The sequence below is a fragment of the Nicotiana sylvestris genome, chromosome 9 (assembly GCF_000393655.2).
Source record: "Nicotiana sylvestris chromosome 9, ASM39365v2, whole genome shotgun sequence".
In the NCBI taxonomy this organism is placed as follows: domain Eukaryota; kingdom Viridiplantae; phylum Streptophyta; class Magnoliopsida; order Solanales; family Solanaceae; genus Nicotiana; species Nicotiana sylvestris.
The window spans coordinates 113670521-113691975 of NC_091065.1; the positions used below are offsets into that span (position 1 = coordinate 113670521).

The following is a 21455-nucleotide window of genomic DNA, read 5'->3' on the forward strand; positions in this document are numbered from 1 at the left end:
CAAAAACTTGCCTGATGCAATGCCAAATGCACATTTTTCTGGATTTAACTTCATATTAAATTTGCGCAAAATTGAAATGTGTCAGATAAGTATGATATGTGATTTTTTGAATACTGAGTTTTAACAAGCATATCATCTATATATACCTCCATTGTCTTTCCTAAATATTCCTGAAATATTTTGGTAACTAACCTCTGATACGTTGCACCTGCATTCTTTAGACCAAAGGGCATTACTTTATAACAGTAAGCCCCTCTGTCTGTTATGAATGAAGTTTTTTCTTCATCTGTCAGATCCATTTTAATCTGATTATAACCTGAATATGCACCTAAAAAACTTAACAATTCGTGACCTGTAGTTGCATCAATCAATTGATCTATGTGTGGTAGTGGAAAAGAATCTTTAGGGCAGGCTTTGTTAAGATCTGTATAATCTACACAAATCCGCCACTTACCATTTTTCTTTGGAACCACAACACTATTGGCTAACCAGTTAGGATATTTTACCTCTCGAATGGAACCAATTTTTAGCAATTTTTGGACTTCTTCTTGAATCACCTGATTCTTGAAAGTTCTCTGCTTTCTTTTCTTTTGCTTCACAGGAGGATATGACGGATCTTCATTTAGTTTATGAGTCATCACCTCCGGTGGTATTCCTGTCATGTAGGAGTGGGACCAAGCAAAGCAGTCCATGTTAGTTTTCAAAAATTCAATTAACTTACCTTTCATTCCTTGATCAAGATTAGCTCCGACATAGACTTTTTTATCAGGCCATTGAGCGAATAACACGACAGGTTCTAATTCCTCTATCGTTGTTTTGATATCTTCATTCTCTTCTAGTTCTTGAATGATATCAGGCCTTGAGTCTACATCTGTTCGCCCTTGTTCGGTTGAGGTTTGTGTTGTGATGTCCTCAACTGCCTTCTATGATTGCTATTTGCCTCCACTTCTCGTGCTTGTATCTGCAACGAAGTTAATAGCCCTGGACGTATGTTGATCTCCGCGAATTTGACAAATTCCCCATGACGATGGAAATTTGATAACTTGATGCAAGGTTGAAGGAACAACATCCATTTCATGGATCCATGGTCTCCCCAGAATCATGTTGTAAGTCATCTCCATGTCTACTACCTGGAACTTTGTATCTTTGACGACCCCTTCAGCAAAAGTGGTAAGTGTTACCTCTCCTTTTGTGACGACACTGGAATTATCAAATCCAGATAGAGTATGCGCCTTTGGTATTACTCTATCTTCAGCTTGCATCTCACGTAGCACTCTTAGCAAAATAATGTTCACGGAACTACCTGGATCAATCAAAACTCGTTTCACATTAGTATCATGCACAATTAAAGATATTACTAGTGCATCGTTATCAGGGATTAATACGCCATCTGTATCTGCATCATTGAATGTAATATTGCCTTCTTCTAGAACATGTCGCACCTGTTTCCCTTGGGTAATAGTTACTTTGGAAGTTTTGTTAGCTGCAGTATATGACACACCATTGATGTCTTCACCCCCACTTATAACGTTAACAGTTCTTTTGGGAGAAGGTGGTTTTGGAGGCTCCTGCCTGTTCTTCATGTAAGCTTGCTTGCCTTTCTCGCTGAACAGCTCAGTAAGATATCCTCGTTTTAATAAATGATCAACTTCACTTTGTAAAAATCTGCAATCTGCTGTTTTATGCCCGTGATCATTATGGAACTCGCACCAATGGTCAGGGTTGCACCTGTTGGATTCGATCTCATTTCCTTTGGCCATCGAACCTTATCTTCCATGCTTTTCAAAACAGCTACGAGCTCGGAGGTGCTGACTTTGAAGTTATAACCTCCGGATCTCGCTTTTAAATTTCTATCATCATCTCGTGACTCATAGTTGTTTCGCTCGTTCCTAAATCTTGATGAAGAACCTGATTCTCTATTTCTTGATCTGTGATCGTGCCTTTGATTATCCTGTTTTGACCGCGAGTCTTTCCCCGCAGGTCCCATATAGGGCTCGTACCTATTTTTACCAGATCTTTTTTCGTTCTCTGCACGTCTTGAACGTATACTTTCTTCTTTTTGAGATCAGGGAACAATATTTTCCTCAATCCTCAACTTCGTGCTATACCTGTTATAAACAACATTCCACGTTGTAGCTGGGAATTCTCGAAGGCTTTCCTTGAGTCTCCTCGTAGCTTCCGAGCTTTTTTTATTCAAATTGCTTGTGAAAGCTATAGCTGCCCAATTATCAGGTACACGCGGCAATGTCATTCTTTCGCGTTGAAATCTGTCCACGAATTCTCTAAGCAATTCTGAATCTCCTTGCTTAATTTTGAAAATATCCTCCATTCGTTTTTCCACTTTTTGGGCTCCCGAGTGTGCTTTGATGAAAGAATCTGCAAACTCAGCAAAAGAGTTTATAGAATTTTCAGGTAAAAGGGAATACCATGTTAGTGCTCATTTGGTGAGTGTTTCACCAAATTTCTTGACTAATACCAATTCGATCTCCTGCTTAGTCAAATCATTGCCTTTTATGCCCGTTGTGAATGCAGTCACGTGGTCTCGTGGGTCTGTTGTTCCATCATACTTTGGAATATTAGGCATTTTGAACTTTTTGGAATTGGGAGTGGGGCAGCACTTGGCTTCCAGGGTTGTTGCGAATATCTGTCCATGTCTACCCCTTTGATTATGGGAGGCACCCTGGGTATCTGTTCTATGCATTCACTTTGCTCCTTGAGCTATTTCTGCAAGTTTAGTACTAAATTTTGTAAATCAGAATTAATTACATTACCTGGTTCTCCTTCTTGCAGTTTACTGGGAGTTCCACCGCTGCTTGAGTTAACAAGCCCGGAACGAGGGTTTTCTATAGTGTTATTATTTGGAGAAGGTGTGGGTGTTGCAACAGGTAACTGGTTAACAAGTGCCTCAACAGCTTTGTTGACCTGAGCAGTAATTAATTTCTGCAAAGCTTCATCAACAGCTTCAACATTTTTAAATTGAGCATACTTGTTTATTTGAGATCCATCAGGAGTACCCTCACGAGATTGCCGTGGAGAGTCCTGCGGAGTAGGAACTTGAATGTTAATATTTCGTGGGCCTCCCTAACTTTGTTGGTTCTCTTGGTTTCCTGGGGTGTTGTCATTGTTATTCGACATAATTGATGTAACAAGGAAGGTCAAGTGAAAATAAAATAGATTATCAGATTCCCGGTAACGGAACCAATTTGTTTAACCAAAAAATAGAATTTCAGTCAAAGTTAGAATTTAGAAGAACGCGGGTTACTGATTATCAAAAGAATATGTAGAAGAAAGTAATTTAGAGTAATCAGAGTGTAATCAGGAGAAAAACAAGTGAATCAAAGTATATTCCAGTTGTGTCTTGTCTTTATAAGTGACCAGATACCTCCCTTTTATAGGTATCTTGAAGATATGCGTTTCATCCAAATCATAATGAGGCTATTATGAATAATTAAAGACATTGAATGCTACGTTACACAATCATTGTAATCAATACAAATTCTCTAACATATCCAGTATTTAATGCCTGTCGAATTTCGTATCTGCGCTCTTTATTATGGTCAGATCCATTCTTTTTGATAAATAATTTAAATAGGTACGGGCGTTGAATCCTTCAAATGTCCTTCCGTGCCTCTTCCTTTGCCTTTGCTCGTTTCTACTGCTGCCCGTGCCTCTTGACTAATTATAATTTTTTGACTATTTGACCAGTCCACGTGTTTCAACATGTCACTCGCATATATAAATGCAATTTTTCCCAATACAGTAAGGTTTCAGTTGATTTAGAAATGAAGATAAATAAAACAAAATGAGGATGGGAATGAAAATAAAAAACAGAAGGATTATTCATATATAGTTTTTATATATTGTGGTCAGTCAACGAGGATTGTTGAGACACAAGTTACTTCCTACTAATCTCATTATTCTATATATTATTTACCTTTTTCAGAAGAAAAAAAATTACTCCCCCCCCCCTCCCCCCTCCCTTTTTTTTTGGTATATTATATGTATTTTGGGAAATCTTAATTTCATCAAGATGAAAAGAATTTATGCATATGAAGAATTGGAGAAAAAATGGAGTATTATTTTTTCTTTTCTTTTGTTTTATTGTTAAAATAGCACGGTCTAGTCAGTTTTCGGACTGGTCATTCAAAAATAGCCAACGTTTACCAAGTCAATGAAAAATAGCCACTATTTTGCTGCAACAGAGACCGGTCCAGCATAATATACTAGAGTTCGGTGCACCTGTGTATATACTTCCAACATATTACGTTGGACCGGTATACTTTGTTGGCTCCAGTATAATATACTGGATACTAGAGCACTGGTGCTCCAACCTCCAGTATATTATGCTGGACCGGTATATTATACTGGAACTCCAGTATATTATGCTGGAGTATTTTTCCGGATTTTGAACAGTGTTTTCGTTCAGATTTATCTTTACATGAAAAGTGACTAAATTTCGATTACCTTTGAAACTGTGGCTATTTTTGAATGACCACTTGTAAATCTGACTATTTTTGAATTTCTTCCAATTTACTATGTATAAAAAACGAGTAAGGACCAATGATGCTCCCTTTATACGGAACTATTTATTTTGGCCTTTGAAATAATGTACACTTAACTTTTACATAATAATTGCTGACAAGATAATAACTTTTATTTTTAGAGCTTAACTTTTATTTTATAATAACTCAAATATAGTTCTTAATAGATTTATTTAATTTTTTTAAAAAATATAATCACCAAGATGGGGTGTGCGTTGCGAAATTTTAAGACTAGTAGTAGATTAAATAACACGCAGAGACGCCAAACTAAATTTCTAAATAGAGTAAGAGACTGATTAAAAGGGAGGAAAGGACAATATAGCAACTTATGTAAAACCTTTTTACCAGTTACAGAAAGAATAGAATAAGAAAAGATGAATTCTAACACCGTAAAGGCAAGCAAGGGCTCAAGGGTAAAGCCACTCAAGCAATTGCTTGAGGACCCATATCTAGAGAGATCCCAAATTTTTTTGGTACTGTATTAAATAGTTGTCTCTGTATTTGATGAATTTTTTTTAAAAATATTTAGTATATATAAAAAAAGTATATCTTTCATAAATAAGGAAATTATGGGACCGATAAAGATAATTTGGGAATAAAAACAGATATATTTCTTGTCTCCTTTATATATTATGATTATTATCACAAGACCCGCATTACTTTTATTACTTTCTCTTTAAACTAGTTTTTACTTAATCTTTTATATTCCTTTTAGCATTTCTAGACTTATAAACCCACTGTCTCATAAAATATTCTGCCAAATATGATAGCAAAAAGCAATTTCAAACTCCTTTTTTGTCAAGCTTTTCCGGCATTGCACTAAAAATATTGAAATAGCAAAAGTAATATCAAGTTATCTATGACTATTTGTTAAACTAGGTTCAATTGTTCTATACTTTTTTTTATTACTTTCATCTAAATTTTTTTTTTAATATCTTTTGTTTGTAAGTATATGTATTATCTTTTTTAATTTATCAGAATTTTAATATGTCAACAAAGAAATATGAATCCGCATATTAAAAATACCAAAAAAAGAGAAGAATTAAAACTTTAATGCAATCCCCAAAAATAGGAAGAAGTTATGGTAGATAAACAAATTACTAATATAATTGAGCTAGAAGAGAATGGAATCCAAGAAAAAGAAGAAGTTGGTGAGAGTTTAACAAAGATGTTTAAGAAAATCTAGAAATCCTAAAAGAATTGAATAATAACTCTAGAAAGTAGAAATATATATATATATATAATCCTAGTTAAGAAATCGATTAAAAATAAATTATTAAAAAATTTACATCTCAAAAAGCTAGAAAAATAAACTTTAAAATAAAATTTTATTGAATGAGTTTTTAAATATAGCAAAACTTAGGGCCCTTCGTTGAAGTTTGGCTTTGGGCCCCGGATACTGTTGAGCCGCCCATGAAGGTAAGGCAAGTCAAAGTATATAAAAGTTCCACTACATTTAGACAACACACCCTTAAACTAACAATGTTTAAAATGAAATTAGACTTACCTGGAAAGGGAATACTGTTTCTCTTAAAAGCTTGCGTATTCATGCCACCACATATAATTATATATAGTTCTGACCAATATGGAATATTTACCAAAATTATAAAAATCAAGAAAATAGTAAAGTAATATTTGAAGTAAGCCTTCAAATCATAGTGATGCAATCTCACTCTTTAGAAAGAGTAAATAACTTTTTAAAGAACTTCTAAAAAAGGAAATAAAAAATTAATAGAATTCTAACACCACAAGAAAAGCTCGATATAGGAAGGAAAAAAGAAAAAAAGAAAAGAAAAGAAGACCATATAGAAATATTAGTAGGATTCTAATACAAGAAAAAGAAAAAGAAAAAAAGAATAAGAAGGCAAGAAGAATTCTAACATAGTCAAGTTAACGAATATTTATATACTCCATTTTTTCTCACACAAAAAATTTACCCTAGATTCCTATCCCTTGACCCTTGTTATTAGTAATTACTTCATTCGTTTTATTTATGTAGTTAATTTTAACTTTTAAGTATGATAGTCAAATTACTTAATTTTAGTGTGAAGTCATACGTATTCAAAATTGTCAGGATCTTGTAAATTAAATACGAAATTATCTCAGATTGAAATCACAATGTTTTTTAGATAATTTTTTGAATTTTTTATTAACTGAAAATTGAAACTAAAAGATTACAATTGCAGAAAAAGAAGAAAGGAAGCTAAATTGAAACTATTCTATAGAATCGCCATTGAAAAGTAACTTGCAGAAATAAAATAACAGGGAAATAGAGAACAAGGTAGGAAAATTTAGAAGAGAAAGAGAGGATTTGGGAGAGAATTTAAGAAGGAGAAGAGTACCACATAATTCACTGTCTTCTCTCTCTTATTTGTTAGCATTTAACTATGGAGTTGCTACTTTGGATTTGAGCTGACATGGCTAAATCTGGGCCCTTATGACTCATTTATTCTCATCTAATCTTAGTCGTCCATTCTAATGTTAATTACCATCTTCTAACTAATTATACCCTTTAAGGCTAATGGTCATGACATACCATTCTCCTTCAATTAATCCTTAACCTCAAGGATTAACATCAAAACCTGATAATTTTTTCTTGAGAAAATCATAGTCTTCCCAAGAAGCATCTTCATGAGGTAAGTTGGACCATTGAATAAGAACATTAACAGCAACAATGTTACCTCTTTGATTCAGTTGTCTTTGCAAAATGGCCACTGGTTTAACAAAGAATTGTCCCTCTTCATTAGTAGTAGGCAAATTAGTTTGTACAACCATTTTAGTTCCTAACTTCTTTCTAGAGTAAGAAACATGAAACACTGGGTGAACTTTAGAGTCAGGTGAAAGCAACAATTTGTAGGCTACTTGTGTAATGCCACTGATGACTTGATAAGGACCATAGTACATGCAGCTGAGCTTCAAATTCTTCCCCAAGCCAATGGATGTTTGTGGTTGCAACTTCAAATATACCATGTCTCCAACTTAGAACCCTGTTTTGGTCTTCCTTTGATCAGCAAATTGTTTCACTCTTTCCAGGGCTTTGAGGAGGTTATCTTTAAGTAGTTATTGTATTTGTTGTCTCTTTATGACAACATCCTCAGCAGCAGGGATCATGGTCTCAAGCAAAGGACCCATGGAGAGTTCTGGAGGAACATAACCATACAAAGCCTCAAATAAAGTATATTATAAGCTAGAGTAGTAGTTTGTTTTGGACCACCATTCAATAAAGTGCAACCATTAGTTCCAGTGTGTAGATCTATGGCTTGTCATGCATCTGAGACAGCCTTCGATACACCTGTTGACCCTCTCAATTCGGCCATCAGTTTGAGGGTGGTAGGTTATGCTATAGAAAAGCTGAACACCTTTGAGTTTAAACAAGGCTTGCTAGAAATTACTTAAGAAGATCATGTCCCTATCCGATGCAATAGTTTCAAGTGTACCATTAGTGGATGTACCTTTTTCCAAAACTTCTCAACAACAACCATAACAACAAAGGGATGAGCTAAAGCTATAAAACGAGTAGACTTTGTCATCCTGTCAACCACCACTAGTATAACATCTTTGCCCTTAGATTTAGGTAATCCTTCAATGAAGTCTATGATGATATGTTTCTAAGCTTGATCAGGAATGGGAAGAGGTTGTAGTAGTCCGGGGTAATCGACATTTTCATCCTTATTCCTCTGACATATATTACACCCATCCACAAATTGAATGACCATTTATTTCATCAGTGGCCAATAGAAGTGTTGATAGTTTCTTAACTATTCCTAATTGCCCTGAGTGACCCCGAAGGTGGAATCATGAAATGTTTTGATCATCTGCTGCCTCAAGTCCCTATGAGTTCCCACATACACTTTTCCCTTCATCCTTAATACCCTAGAATTTTAATGCCACAAATTTGGACCTTGTATATTTACAAAAAGTTAAGTAATCATATCACCAGCTAATGCATCATCTCCATAGCTTGCACTAACCTCATGTACTCACAATGGAACTGCCACACTGATAACCTGTAGTTGAGACTCAACAACTGGAGTGTTGGCATCTGATGTTTCCTCATGTTGCCTGGATAAAGCATCTGCTACCCTATTTTCATCCCCCTTCTTATACTGAAATTCATAAGCTAATCTTAGTAATTTAGCGAGTCACTTCTGTTGTATTGCAGAAGTTACCTTTTGTTCCAACAAGTACTTCAAATTATGGTGGTCAGTTTTGACCACAAAGTGCTTGTATTGTAAGTACTGCCTCCATTTGTCTATGTCACTCAACAGTGCCATGTATTCTTTCTCATATACGGATTTGCCCCGGTTCCTCTATGCCAAAACCTTACTAAAATAGGCTACAAGCCTGCCTCTCTGCATGAGGATAACTCCTATACCAGAATGGCATGCATCAATTTCCACAACAAATTCTTGGTTGTAATCTGGAAAAGTTAATATTGGAGTAGTGCACATAGCTTTATTGAGGGCTATGAATGCTTGTTCAGCTTTCTCATTCCACTTGAACTTATCTTTGTTTTACAAGTCAGATAAGGGTCTACAGATACTCCATAATGAGCTATATATTATTTGTAATAGTTTGTAAGACCTAGGAACCCTCTCAGGGCCCTAATAGTAGTAGTTCTAGGCAAGTTGATCATTGCCTGAACCTTCTCAAGATCAGTAAATACACCTTCAACAGTGATAACATGTCAAAGATATTCCACCTTAGATTGTCCAAATGAGCACTTGCTCTTCTTAGCAAACAAGGACCATACTAACAGTGTCTTAAAAACTACTTCAAAACGTTCTACATGTTCCTTCAATGACTGACTATAAATTAATATGTCATCAAAGAAGTCTTGTACAAATCTTCTCAAGTAAAATTAGAATACCTAATTCATAAGAGTATGAAAGGTAGCAGGTGCATTGGTTAACCCAAAAGGCATACTTTAAATTTATAATGGCCCACATTATTCCTAAATGTTGTCTTAAACACATCATCTGCCTTCATCCTGATCTGATGGTACCCAGCTCATAAGTCAATTTTGGAGAAAATAACAGCCCCATACAGTTCATCCAAAAGGTCTTCCACAATGGGGATGGGATACTTATCTATAATGGCGATATCTTTAAATCCTCTATAATCTACATAAAACCTTCATGTACCATCCTTCTTTTTAACTAATAAAGCTAGAGAAGAGAAGTGTGACTGACTCTACTGAATAATGCCATTGGTCAGAATTCCTGTCACTTGTCTCTCTAACTTTTATTTGTGAAAATAGTCATATTTGTAAGGCCTCAAACTAACTGGGAAAGTCCCTGGGTTTAGGGGAATTAAGTAATCTAATATTTAGTAGGAGGTAAGGATTTTGGTTCCGCATAATAGCTTCAAACTGGCTGAGTGCCTTTTGTATTGGATCCTTAACTTCCTCTTGCTCATAGTCTATTATCACACTTAGCATAAACAAGTGATCCATGAGAGTTTGAACCTTATTTAATAGCCTCCCCATTGCAGTCCCACTGATCATGCTCAAGTTTTCTTCCTCAAGTATAGCATGCAATACTGTCTTATTGCCCTTTCTCCCAATAGTAACACATATGTTCTTATGGTCAAAGTTGGTGGAATTATATCTTTTCATCCAATCATTTCTCAACACTATCTCACAACCATCCAAATGGATAATTCTCAGATCCTCATAGTAATTTCCCTCTATTTTACAACTGAACCTAGCACGGCTGGTGTGATACACCACATAGTTACCATCAATTGTAGTTATCTTCAAAAGGGGACTATACACAACTACATACCTCGTGTTATGGATAACTTGCTCATCTATGAAGCTATGCGTACTACCAGAGTCGACTAGCACAATTAACTTTCTATTTTTAACAATCCCATCAACTAATATTGAGTTTACTCCTTAGATGTTACCTGAGAGTGAACTAAGACATATAGCTTCCTATGTCTCTTGGGATGCTTCAAGTTCAATAATCAGGTCCTCTGGTGTAGGTGATTCCTCATAACCTCCTAGATTAGCCTCTTTCTCGTTTACTATATAGTTTAATTACTTATTTCTGCATTGATGTCCCAGTACATATTTTTCTCCACATCTAAAATATATGAAGAACAACTTGTTGTTGTTCCTATATAAATAAACCTCAGGACTGAGTCTGAGAGCATTAGACCTGCTAGCAGTTGGATTGACCTGTCATAGGTTAGAGCTTCCCCCAACAGTCGTGTGACCTTTGGTAACTAATTTATGCTTCTTCTCTGCTGCTTAAATTGCCTTTTCCTGTAGTCTAGCTTACTCAATAGACAAACTGAGTGAAGTAGGTTTGAACAACATTACTGCATGTTTGATTTCATCCATCAGTGCTCCTATAAAATGGACAAGAAGTGGGATTCATTTCAGGCAGGATTTCTCATAATCATTTGTGCTTTAAGATCCTCAAATTGCCCCAGAAATCCTCAACAATTCCTATTTGTATTAGTTTGTTGAATTCTTCTACTGCATCCTCCAACAATATCTCGCCAAATCTGTGACAAATCTCTTCCTTAAATTCCCCCATGTAACACACCTTTGCTTAATACAAGGGAATTAACCAAGTCTCAGCAAACCCATTCAAGTACAACTCAACAACACCTTTAAATTCTCAGTAGTTTTATAGAGGTTAAAATACCTTTCACATTTACGCAGCAATACCTTAGGATCCTTACCCTAAAGCTCGACAGTTCACATTTCGGGGGTGGAATTGAAAATCCTTGTGGTATGTTGAATCTAGATTCTGCTGCTGGCATAGGAAGCATCCCATTTCTTACTGGTTGAGCCGGGTCTGGACCTCAATTTTTCCCCTTTTCTAATGTCGTCAATTTATCTAGAATCAGCTAGAGGGTACCTCTGATTCCTACATGAGTTTCGTTGAGTGCTCGGTAGTTGGTCGCAAGTTCACCCAATGCTTCATCGTGTTGGGCTAGCTTAGTATCCAATATTTGTTGTCTAGTTCCTGTCACCATAGCTTCCACACAGGTTTGAGAATCGAAAGCTCTGATACCGAATGTCATGATCTAGTAAATTAAATGCGAATTTTATAAACTCATATTGAACTTACAATATTTTTGGGATAATTTTCGGAATTTTCTATTAACTGAAAATTGGAACTTAAAGATCACAATTGCAGAAAAATAAGAAAGGAGGCTAAATTGAAACTATTCTATAAAATCGATATTGAAACGAAACCTACAGAAATATAATGGAGAGAATTAGAGAAGAAGATAGGAAAATTTAGAAGAGAAAGAGAGGAATTGGGAGGGAATTCGACAAGGAGAAGAGTACTAGATGATTACTTCCTCCTCTCTCCTGTTTATTAGCATTTAACCGTGGAGTTGCTGCTTTGGATTTGAATTGACGTGGCTAAATCTTAGCCCTTGTGACTAATTTATTCTCCTCTAATCCCAGTCGTTCATTCTAGTGCCAGTTACCTTCTTCTAACTAGTTATACCCTTTACTCGAATTAGGCAGAACTAATGGTCATGGTCATGACCAAAAATTACATAAAAATACTATAATCATAATAATAATTAAAAATATTAGTATGAATCAATAATATTTAACTCTCTAAATAGCAATAAAGCCAAAATTGTGCGTACATGTAACTGAATAAATAATACTGGTACTACTTTCTTCCATAATTTTTTTTATTTTATTTTATGTACTTACTTGTTTGTTATATATAAGAAGACCCCTAATAAATTATGGAAAAAATGGAAAGTGGGGCCCATAGGGAAGAGCCAATAAAAGAAAATGCACACTAAATGTGGCAAGCAAATGGAGAAGAGAAAGAGAGAGAGTCATGCAAAGCATAGAATTGGCCATGCAGCGTTTGCCGTTTCCAGAATCTCTTGCCATTTGGGGGACTTCTCTCACGTCTCTCTATCTTCCCTTCTTCTTTCTCTTTTTAGCAACTCTCTTTCCTCCCCTTTTCCCTTTTTTAGCACAAAACCCTCTTCTTAATTTCTTTCCTCTTCTCTGTATCTATCTATCTATAATCACATAAAAATTCCCCACCCCCCAAAAAAAGAACATCAGGAAAGATTGAAGAGTTTTGTTTTGGGTTTTTAATTTGAGGGGGGAATTAAAGAAAGATGGGGAGAGGGAAGATAGACATAAAATTGATAGAGAATGTAAATAATAGGCAAGTGACTTTCTCAAAGAGGAGGGCTGGCTTGTTGAAGAAAGCCAATGAGCTTTCTGTTCTTTGTGATGCGGAAGTTGCTGTTATTATTTTCTCCAGTACTAGCAAGCTTTTCGAGTTTTCCAGTACTAGGTATGTTTTTTCATCTCTTCTTTGAAAATCTAGCTATCTGAAAATCTCTTGGGGGCTTTAATTTAGTTGCATGTATGTAATCAGATTTGATTTTAATTTTGGGTTTGCATGTGTGGCTGTTGTTTCTTGTTTTTATCGTAGTAATTAATTTTTTATTATGTTGACTTCACTTTAGATTTGTTTTACTTTTATTGTGTTGAATAATGTAGTACTAGTAGAAAGATATTGGTTTTTTCCCCATCTGTCTAAGTCTTGCTGGGCAGTTATCGAGTTACTTGGTGGAGTTTCTCTATCTTTGTGTATGCTAACATTGACCAAAAATATAGCCAGACACTGGGTTTCATGAATTTCCCATGCCTAGTGTTTTAGGTTGTGTTGATACTTCCTAGAAATTGTTCTAGTATTTTAAATTCACATAGAAAGAATTTGATTATTGGTTGGTGCACATTTTTCAGTTTTGAGTATTTCTTGCAAATTTCCTATTCTCTGCAATAAATTAGAATTGTTTCTTGTAATAATGCTAGTAATACCTTTTCATTGACAATCACTTGATAAATTTCTTCTTCCTTTTTCCTATTCCTGATTTTTTGATTGATCGTCTTGCGTGCAATGCCGCTCACGATTAGATAAGATTATCATGTAGGTAGGCCTATGCAATCTTGCATACTCTGTTTTCTTCTCAATTAGATGGTAGTTGATTAATTTCTTAATATTATGTGTAAACAGGACCATCCGTGCATCCTATGAAGAAAGCTGTTATAACTCTCTCCTCTTATCGATTTCTGATGTTGATGTTATCTTTACCACTTTCTGTTTGACTTTTAGAGGCAATTTGAACAAGTTATATTGAACTGGAAGTTTCTTGTCTTACTTAATTTCATGTACCATACCACAATGGTCTGGTGCAGTAACCTCGATGCAAAATGTTTATTATTTGGTTGTCAACATCCTAGCCCTTGTAAATTAGGGGATATTGATTTGGAAAATTCTCACTCTTTTGTGTTGCTCCCCACTTGTGGGAGTACTCTGGGTATGTTATTGTTGTTGTTGTTGTTGTTTTTTGTGTTGCTCATATTGCAAAGAAAAGTGAAATATTTGCGTCCTCCCTTGAATATGGCTTTCTCGCATTACAGAAGATGTGACTTTGATTAATTGCGATCATTTATCCTTAATTTGGTACACTAATTTTTGTCAAAATGCAGCATGCAACAGACGCTTTCGAGATACAACAGATGTGTAGCCTCAACAGAGATTTCTGCCATAGAAAGGAAGTCAGAGGTAGAAGATCTTCACCTGTTTAGTTATGATTATGGATTGCTATACAAATATGTATATTCCACTGTCCTTTGACGCAATATTCTAAGTTCTGTTACTCTTCATTGGATATGAAAAGCTGTAACTTTTCTTAAAAGAAAATTAATAAAAAACTCTTGCCAATAAGAGTGTTTTCGCTATTATTTGTTCATAAGTTCTTGGTGTAATCATGCTTTTTGGCAAATTGTGCAGTACCAGAGAGTTCTCTTCTAGGGGAATGGTGAAAGGTGGCTGGGTTTTTTGCAACTTCTAGTAGGAGTGTTCAAAAAAACACATTTTGGAGTTCTTATCTGTTTTTTCTATTGATAGTACCAAACAACAACAAAAAAAAATCCACGCAGACCTTACTCCTACCTTGTGAAGGTAGAGAGGTTGTTTCCGATAGACCCCTACTTCATACTATCTCTTTTGATAATACGAAGAAGAAACATTTCTCGGAGTGCATGGGTTTTCAGATTTGTTGTTCATATTCTAAGGCTACATTAATTTCTGTATTTTCTCCAATAATGTTCATGCTTTTTGTGTTAAGAGGATCACGGGTATCCTTAGTAGGATTTTTGGTGTAATAATCTCTTACTTGTCTTCATTTCAGTATTAACTATCCGGGGAGGTTTTCTGCCCCCTTCTTCCCGTGCTCAAAGAATGAAATGTTGGCAGTGCACTCTAAACTTTTGCTTACCATTGTTGATACTATGTGGACTCCTCTTTGGTCAATTGGTGGACCCTAGCATGTCCCATATTTTGTTGTTTAGTTGTGTTTCAGTGTAATTTATGGAGATTTCTGTATCTGCGTAGATTTCTTGTTTGCAATTGAAAAGATGTCCACAGACTTTGTTTTGGGCTTCTTTCTGGTGTCTGAGTACTATCAATAAGATAAAAAATCTGGAGTTCGACTCGTCAAATATACATGGCACCTGTTTATTGTTCAGATCAGCAGTTAATTCTGGCTGGAATGCATCAATAAAAGTTACACTATACTGATCATAAAGATAAATGAGTTATGAATCACTATTAGAAAGAATGACATTTTTTTTCCAATGCAAATACTTGAGCTGGAGACTGGAATCAGGTCGTCCTGTATGTTTACCCTACGGAACTCAAAATATATGAACTTCAGTTTTCTGGTTTTCATCTTTATAAGATGTCTCGGGAAATTACACATAATTGAAGGGCAAGATGCAAAAAAGCGCAACTTGAAGTAGGTCAAGGAGCTTAATGTTCGAGATTCAGAATATCCATCTTCGTTCGGGAAAACTTTTCATTGTTAACAATTTCATTGTGATATCTGATGGTAATTAGATTCCTATTTTTTTTTTCCATTTGGGTGAAGTCTTCTCTTCATAAAAGGCGGATACTTGTCTTTAGTGACACGGGTATTGAATTAGTTCGAAACTGAGTGGTCTTTGCTCTGACAGAAAGAAGTAAATTTGTAATCACTTGAATGTTCTGTATCCAACTTGACAAATGAATTACAAGTGGTTGGAAGTGTTTGCTAAACAGGCTCTCCACAGCCTTCCTCTCTTCATGAAATGGTAACATTTCTTCAAAAAGCTTTATTTTAATTAATAACTGGGAGATGAAGCTAAATGATTTTACAACATCAAAATTTCTGGAGTTCTTGCATTACCCGACAGGCACGTGTGGTAACTCATTTTATCCAGGTTATAAGTTATATCTTGATTTCTGATCTGTGTTGAATACATTTTAGATAAAAACGATTGTTTTTGCTCTTAGAAGTTTTCTGTACACACTGACATGCACAATTAGATGCTTGTATTTGTTTGTACCATGGTGGAGGGTTGGGTGTGGTGATACTGTGAATACTTAATCGTGTTTAAACAATCCCTTATCTATTGATATGGTCCTATCAGTAGAGGTTTCTGAATTTGTTCTATTTTGCTCTTTTCTTGAACAAGGACAACAAGCAGCCACAGCCACAGGCGCAGCTGCAGAAGCACGTGCAGAAGCAGGAACAGAAAGAGGTGGACAGTCTTAAAGACGAACTCTCAAAGCTCAAAATAAAACAGATGTATGGCTCTATTAATTATGCAAATCATTGTTTAAAGATATTTAGTACTTGAACATGGTTCAAATTTATATATGTGATTGACTGTTATTTCAGGCGGTTGTTAGGCAAGGACCTTAATGGTTTGGGTTTGAGTGAACTACGGCTGCTTGAACATCAACTAAATGAAGGACTATTAGCCATAAAGGACAGAAAGGTGTGAAGTTTGCTTTTATTATTCAGTTATTAGTGCCCCAAGATGTAGTCAGCTTTTTCCAGAATATATCTATTTTGTTGGATCTTGAAATCTGAGCAATAATATTCTATATTCTAGGAAGAATTGCTGATACAGCAACTAGAGAATTCAAGGATGCAGGTAAACCACATCATACAGTTGAAATATTTATATTTTTTATTCCAGCAAGAAAAGATTAGAAGTACAGGATGAGCTTTTCTCTTGTTCTGCTCATCTTTCTTTTTGGATGATGCCTATCCAGGAGGAGAGGGCTGTGTCGGAGAGTGAAACCTTACGCAGACAGGCAAGACAAGCCTTCGTTTTTGTTTCTATTGCTTTACAGTCTATAAAATCCCCTTTAGGTTTCAGGGGGTTATGTTCTGACACAATTGCTTTTGGCTTCTCGCGAGCTGCAGGTAGAAGAGCTTCGAGGGTTATTTCCTCTAAGTGCTAGTTTACCTCCACCTTATCTTGAATACCATCCATTGGAAAAGAAGTATCCAATTATAAAAGAGGGCGAGGAGAGTCTGGACTCGGACACAGCATGTGAAGATGGAGTAGATGACGAAGATTCCAACACAACCTTGCAATTGGGGTATTATATCTTCTTCTTTTTTTCGAGTTAATTTTCTTGCTTCTTACATACATGTTTGGTGGCTAAATACATCACGTGTTGTCACACCCAAAAGGTCCAAGTTAAAAGCACGGTAACTAAAATTTTGCAGGCGTCCTATTAACAACATTCTTGGTAGTTTGTATGAACTTTCTTGCTGTGCAATTCCTTCTGATGGTCCTTTGTATTCTGTGTACCTTAGGCTTCCAACAATTGGTCGAAAGCGAAAGAAACCTGAGCAGGAATCTCCTTCAAGCAATTCAGAGAATCAAGTCGGCTCAAAGTGACTAATGTTTTTCGGGACTCGTCCCCTCCTTTGATAGTAGGCACATGTCAGGTTAAATGATATTGAACCAGTTTTCATGTTAAAAATAGGTTCATCTAAACCTGTGATTTTGTCAAGGACTTAATGATCCCTTAGATGGCTTGAGCAAGATAAATATGCTGGTTAATTTTTGATTTTGGACAATCCCTTTTGATAGGGTGTTTAAGATGGAGAATAGAAGAGTTCAGTTCTCCATTTTTACTGTTTTTTGGTGCCTAGACCCATTCACATCTCCCTCTCATGCTATTTGTTTTTCGAGTTAATGGAATGGATGTTCTTCGTCATACATTTATCAGTCTTTTTCTTGTGTACATTTTCTCTAAAAATTACCATTTCTTCACTGTTTAGCTCTTCATCAGAGAGATGAAATGCATTATTCCCCTTCATCTTGCATCCTTTGTGTTTCCCATCAAGGGATTCTAGACCCTAATGGGATACACACACAGAACTTCACCCACCAAACAAGTAACAATATTTACCACTAAGGAGTGTCGTGGAATGACTGGGGACTCTCTTCACACGTAAAGAGAGGTCTTAGGTTAGAGCCTTGGAAATGAAGTAACTCCTGGTTGGAAGTATTTCTCCCTAGTGGGCTGAATTAGTAAGGCCAGTGGATTTCAAACTCTACCGGATAAAAAAAAGGCATCGTGCACTAAGCTCTCGCTATGCACGGAATTCAGCTTAGTCACATGGTAGCAACTTTACCAGTTTTGTAAGGTTCCCTTCAGACTCCACCAGGTAGATAATTAAAGAAACAAAAGACATAGAAAGCCAAGCACTTGTAAAGCATTAATTGACATCAATACTTTTTCACGAGAAACTATATAGTTTACATATATTACATTAATAATCTATTCACAACCATTTTATGCATGCACAAATTTACAGAAGAATCTACTTGATATTTCTACTTTCTGGTGTGCTGAAGGCTATCCAGGAATTTACTCCTTTCAGCTAGAACGTCTGTGAAGAGATCATTTGTTTTCTTCCCCATGGTCTGCAGCAATTCTCCTAAATCCTCCAATCTTCTTCTGTGTTGTTTGGCAATTTCATCAACTTCACCATTTGGCACTGCTGATTTCAAACTAGTTACCACTTCATTAATCTCTTTCACCTCTTTTGAAACACCACAATTTTGTGCAATTTCTTTGGCTAATACAGAATCCCAGCCTTTGATCAAAGAATCATCGAACAAACCAGCTGATATCCTCAATTCCATGTAGGGTTTAACATCACTGCATATTCCAGATAACATAACCCCGAAAACCCAAAAAGAAATGCTCCTCAAAATCCACAATGATTGATGAGTAATCAAATCTTTTCCTGAGCAAGAACTCTCTTCAGTCTTCCCTTCAACTTTGAATTCCTTGCCAAGATCATGAGGCTGAATCTCTTTCAAATGCTCTAAAGCCGGAGAATAGGAATTCTTTTCGAGTAGACTCAATCCATGAGAGATGCAAAGCCTAGCATGACTCAAATGGGAAACACCAGAAGTCACAGAATTCAGTAACTCTAGCAAATTCAAGGTGTAGTCCAAGTACTCCTCAACTTGTGATTTTTCCCATCTGTTTATTGGGTGATCTATTTGCACCACAAGCTTTGCAAAAGCTCTATGCATCATTGGAATTGCATCAAGGCAGTTATGAATCCAGGCCAGGGACAAGAACTGGAATTCTGGTTCTGTCCCTGGCTCTGGAATTGGCAAGACTTTGTTCAAGATTTTCGATACATCAGATCGAAAAACTTGCAAAGAAGAAGCCAACAGGGCTTCTGAATTGTGATGTTGATTCTCCAGCCTGTTGGGATGTTTCAGAAAATGGCTAATCTTTTCAACCAAGAGTACCATGTCAAAGAAGAACAATAAAATATATAGTTTTTTTTGTTTTGTTTTGTGAAAGAAAAAGGGGGAGAGGGGTGGGTAGGGTGGGTTGGCTTTTAGATTGCTTGGTTTTTGGTCAATATTTTGGTTCATTATATAGGTGTGTGGGGTTGTGCAAAAAGTGGGCACGGCAAGTTGTTTTTGCCATAAAACAGCAGAATAGCAAATTTCCGCGGCCATTGTGGGATCTGTTTACTAGTGGTCAAGTAAAACGAGTAGGAAAATGCAAAATATATATTCACGCTTTAAATAACAAAAGCCTATACTCGTTTCAAATTATGCAAATAAGATTCTTGTCTATCTATTATTAAAAGCAAAGAAGTTAGCCACGAGAATTTGCTAAGTGTCGAATAAAGAGGATGCCATGTGCCAATTTTAAGACAGTATTAGTTAAATTAGGTAAATTTAGTTTATTTTTTAAATTTGAATTTCAAAATAATAAAACACATTCTGAAATTAAAATTATATTATGAAACTCACCCCTAATATAACTCCTCCCCTCCTTGCGCTTTGACCTAAAAAGTAACGATTCCTACATATTCGGTTCCCACGATGATACTTCATTCTCATGATCTCAAACCACGATTTCTAACTCCTATCCCACCAACTCTTCAGCGGGGATTGTCAGTAACATAATTTCACAGCCTTTTAAAATTATTTTTCTACTTTTACAATAAGTAACTCTTTCTCCTTTGTGCACATCAAGCAAGAATTCTGGATAGAAGCTATTAAGTCTTTTCCATTATAAGTTCACTGCACCATATTGTCATAGATGATTTGGTACATTATAGGTGTAGTATTGCTCTCCTACTAATTGATAATGCATTGTTTGATATGTGTTTTTGAATGTATGTTTGCTTTGTCGTCCACACAGCCATAACTCAATAGCTTCTATAATTTTTCATTTAAACACAATTCCTAATTAGTAGCAGATTTGGGTCTATCTATTGTGGGATGTTACAGTAGTGAGGAAACAAGTAATTCTTTGGCTAACTACCCTAATCCGCTTCACAATTTTTCACTTTTCATTCTTTTTGCTTCTTTCTTTGATGTTCTAAATTGTATTTTGCGTTAATTTGAGTTACAAGAGGCTTTTTATACTTTGTCGAAACATATTTTAAGGTCTTGGTTGAAACTCTGTAAATTCTTGAAAATATACCAACATACAGGAAATATAATCAATTCTGATTTTTCTTCAGTTGGAATGATTATATGATAAAAGTTCTAAAATGATTATCTACAGAAACTATAGAACAATGCATATGAGTGTGCTGACACTGCTGACTCTTTTTTATTCCCGATACTGTATTTAAGATATATTTTATATTTTGGTTCATATTGCAGTAATGTAAATCACCTTACTCTGCATAAGTGTCTTTATTTTGATTCACACTTCTACTCAATTAACAGAAGAGTTAATGGCGGCTGAAAGTAATTTCATTAGCGAAATTAACAGCAAGTCAATGAACTGGAAAATGAAGGTTCGTATTGTGAGGTTATTGATGAAAAGATTATGCTTTTAACTTTTATACTTCTGTTTTTCATTGTTTGCATATGGATCAGTTAAATAGTCATTTAACTAATTGAGTATTTTTGCAGGAAGATCGCATTTACGCAAGTGTTGGCATATCTCTTATCCAAAAGTTCAACCAACAAATTAAGGAAATAGGTTTGTATATTATAAAAAATTTCGTGGTTAGTCCAAATAATATGAAGCTTAAGACCAAAGACCACAAGTTTAAGTTTATATTCACGCAGAAGATCAATGTTGAGGAAATAAAGGATCCATATTTCAACATGTGTAACTTCAAAGTTAGACCAATGAAGCAGCTGTCAAATTCACAAGAATTTGACAACAGTGAATTATTCGGTAATTAAATCTTCTCATTTTTTCCAGTTGTATTTTATTTTTCATGATCTGTTTTCTATCTTTTGAAAACTAAACCAATCCCAATTATAGTGTCAGAAATCAAAGCTTAAGTTTTAAATTAAAGTTGAATGACTTGATTTTGTTAGATACTTGAGTATTTAGGTGGACGGTTAGTTTTGCTTGCTGTAGCATTATCTTTTTTTTTTTTTGTAAGTTATTCCATCCTCTGGATCCTTTATTAAGAAGAAATAAGATAAGATACTTGGGATCTATTTATTTTTCAATACAATCCCAATTACAATACCTTATATCAAAACTTAAGTTTTAGAATAAAGCTGAATTTCTTGATTTTATAATTCAGTGTTATAAT

The 21455-nt window shown here is 35.4% G+C and overlaps 2 protein-coding genes across 2 annotated transcripts; one reads left to right on the top strand and one right to left on the bottom strand.

Moving 5' to 3' along the window:
- Positions 1 to 12518: 12518 nt before the first annotated feature.
- Positions 12519 to 17620, top strand: LOC104235720 (agamous-like MADS-box protein AGL15). The gene is made up of 8 exons (XM_009789532.2): positions 12519 to 12844; positions 14047 to 14122; positions 16075 to 16187; positions 16281 to 16380; positions 16498 to 16539; positions 16661 to 16702; positions 16815 to 16993; positions 17214 to 17620. The coding sequence occupies exons 1-8, from the start codon at positions 12663 to 12665 to the stop codon at positions 17296 to 17298; spliced, it is 819 nt and encodes a 272-aa protein (XP_009787834.1). The 5' UTR covers positions 12519 to 12662; the 3' UTR covers positions 17299 to 17620.
- Positions 17621 to 18243: 623 nt separating this feature from the next.
- On the bottom strand, positions 18244 to 19182 carry LOC104235722 (protein BPS1, chloroplastic-like). The gene has a single exon (XM_009789533.1). It carries the CDS (start codon positions 19180 to 19182, stop codon positions 18244 to 18246), a length of 939 nt encoding a protein of 312 aa, XP_009787835.1.
- Positions 19183 to 21455: the final 2273 nt, after the last annotated feature.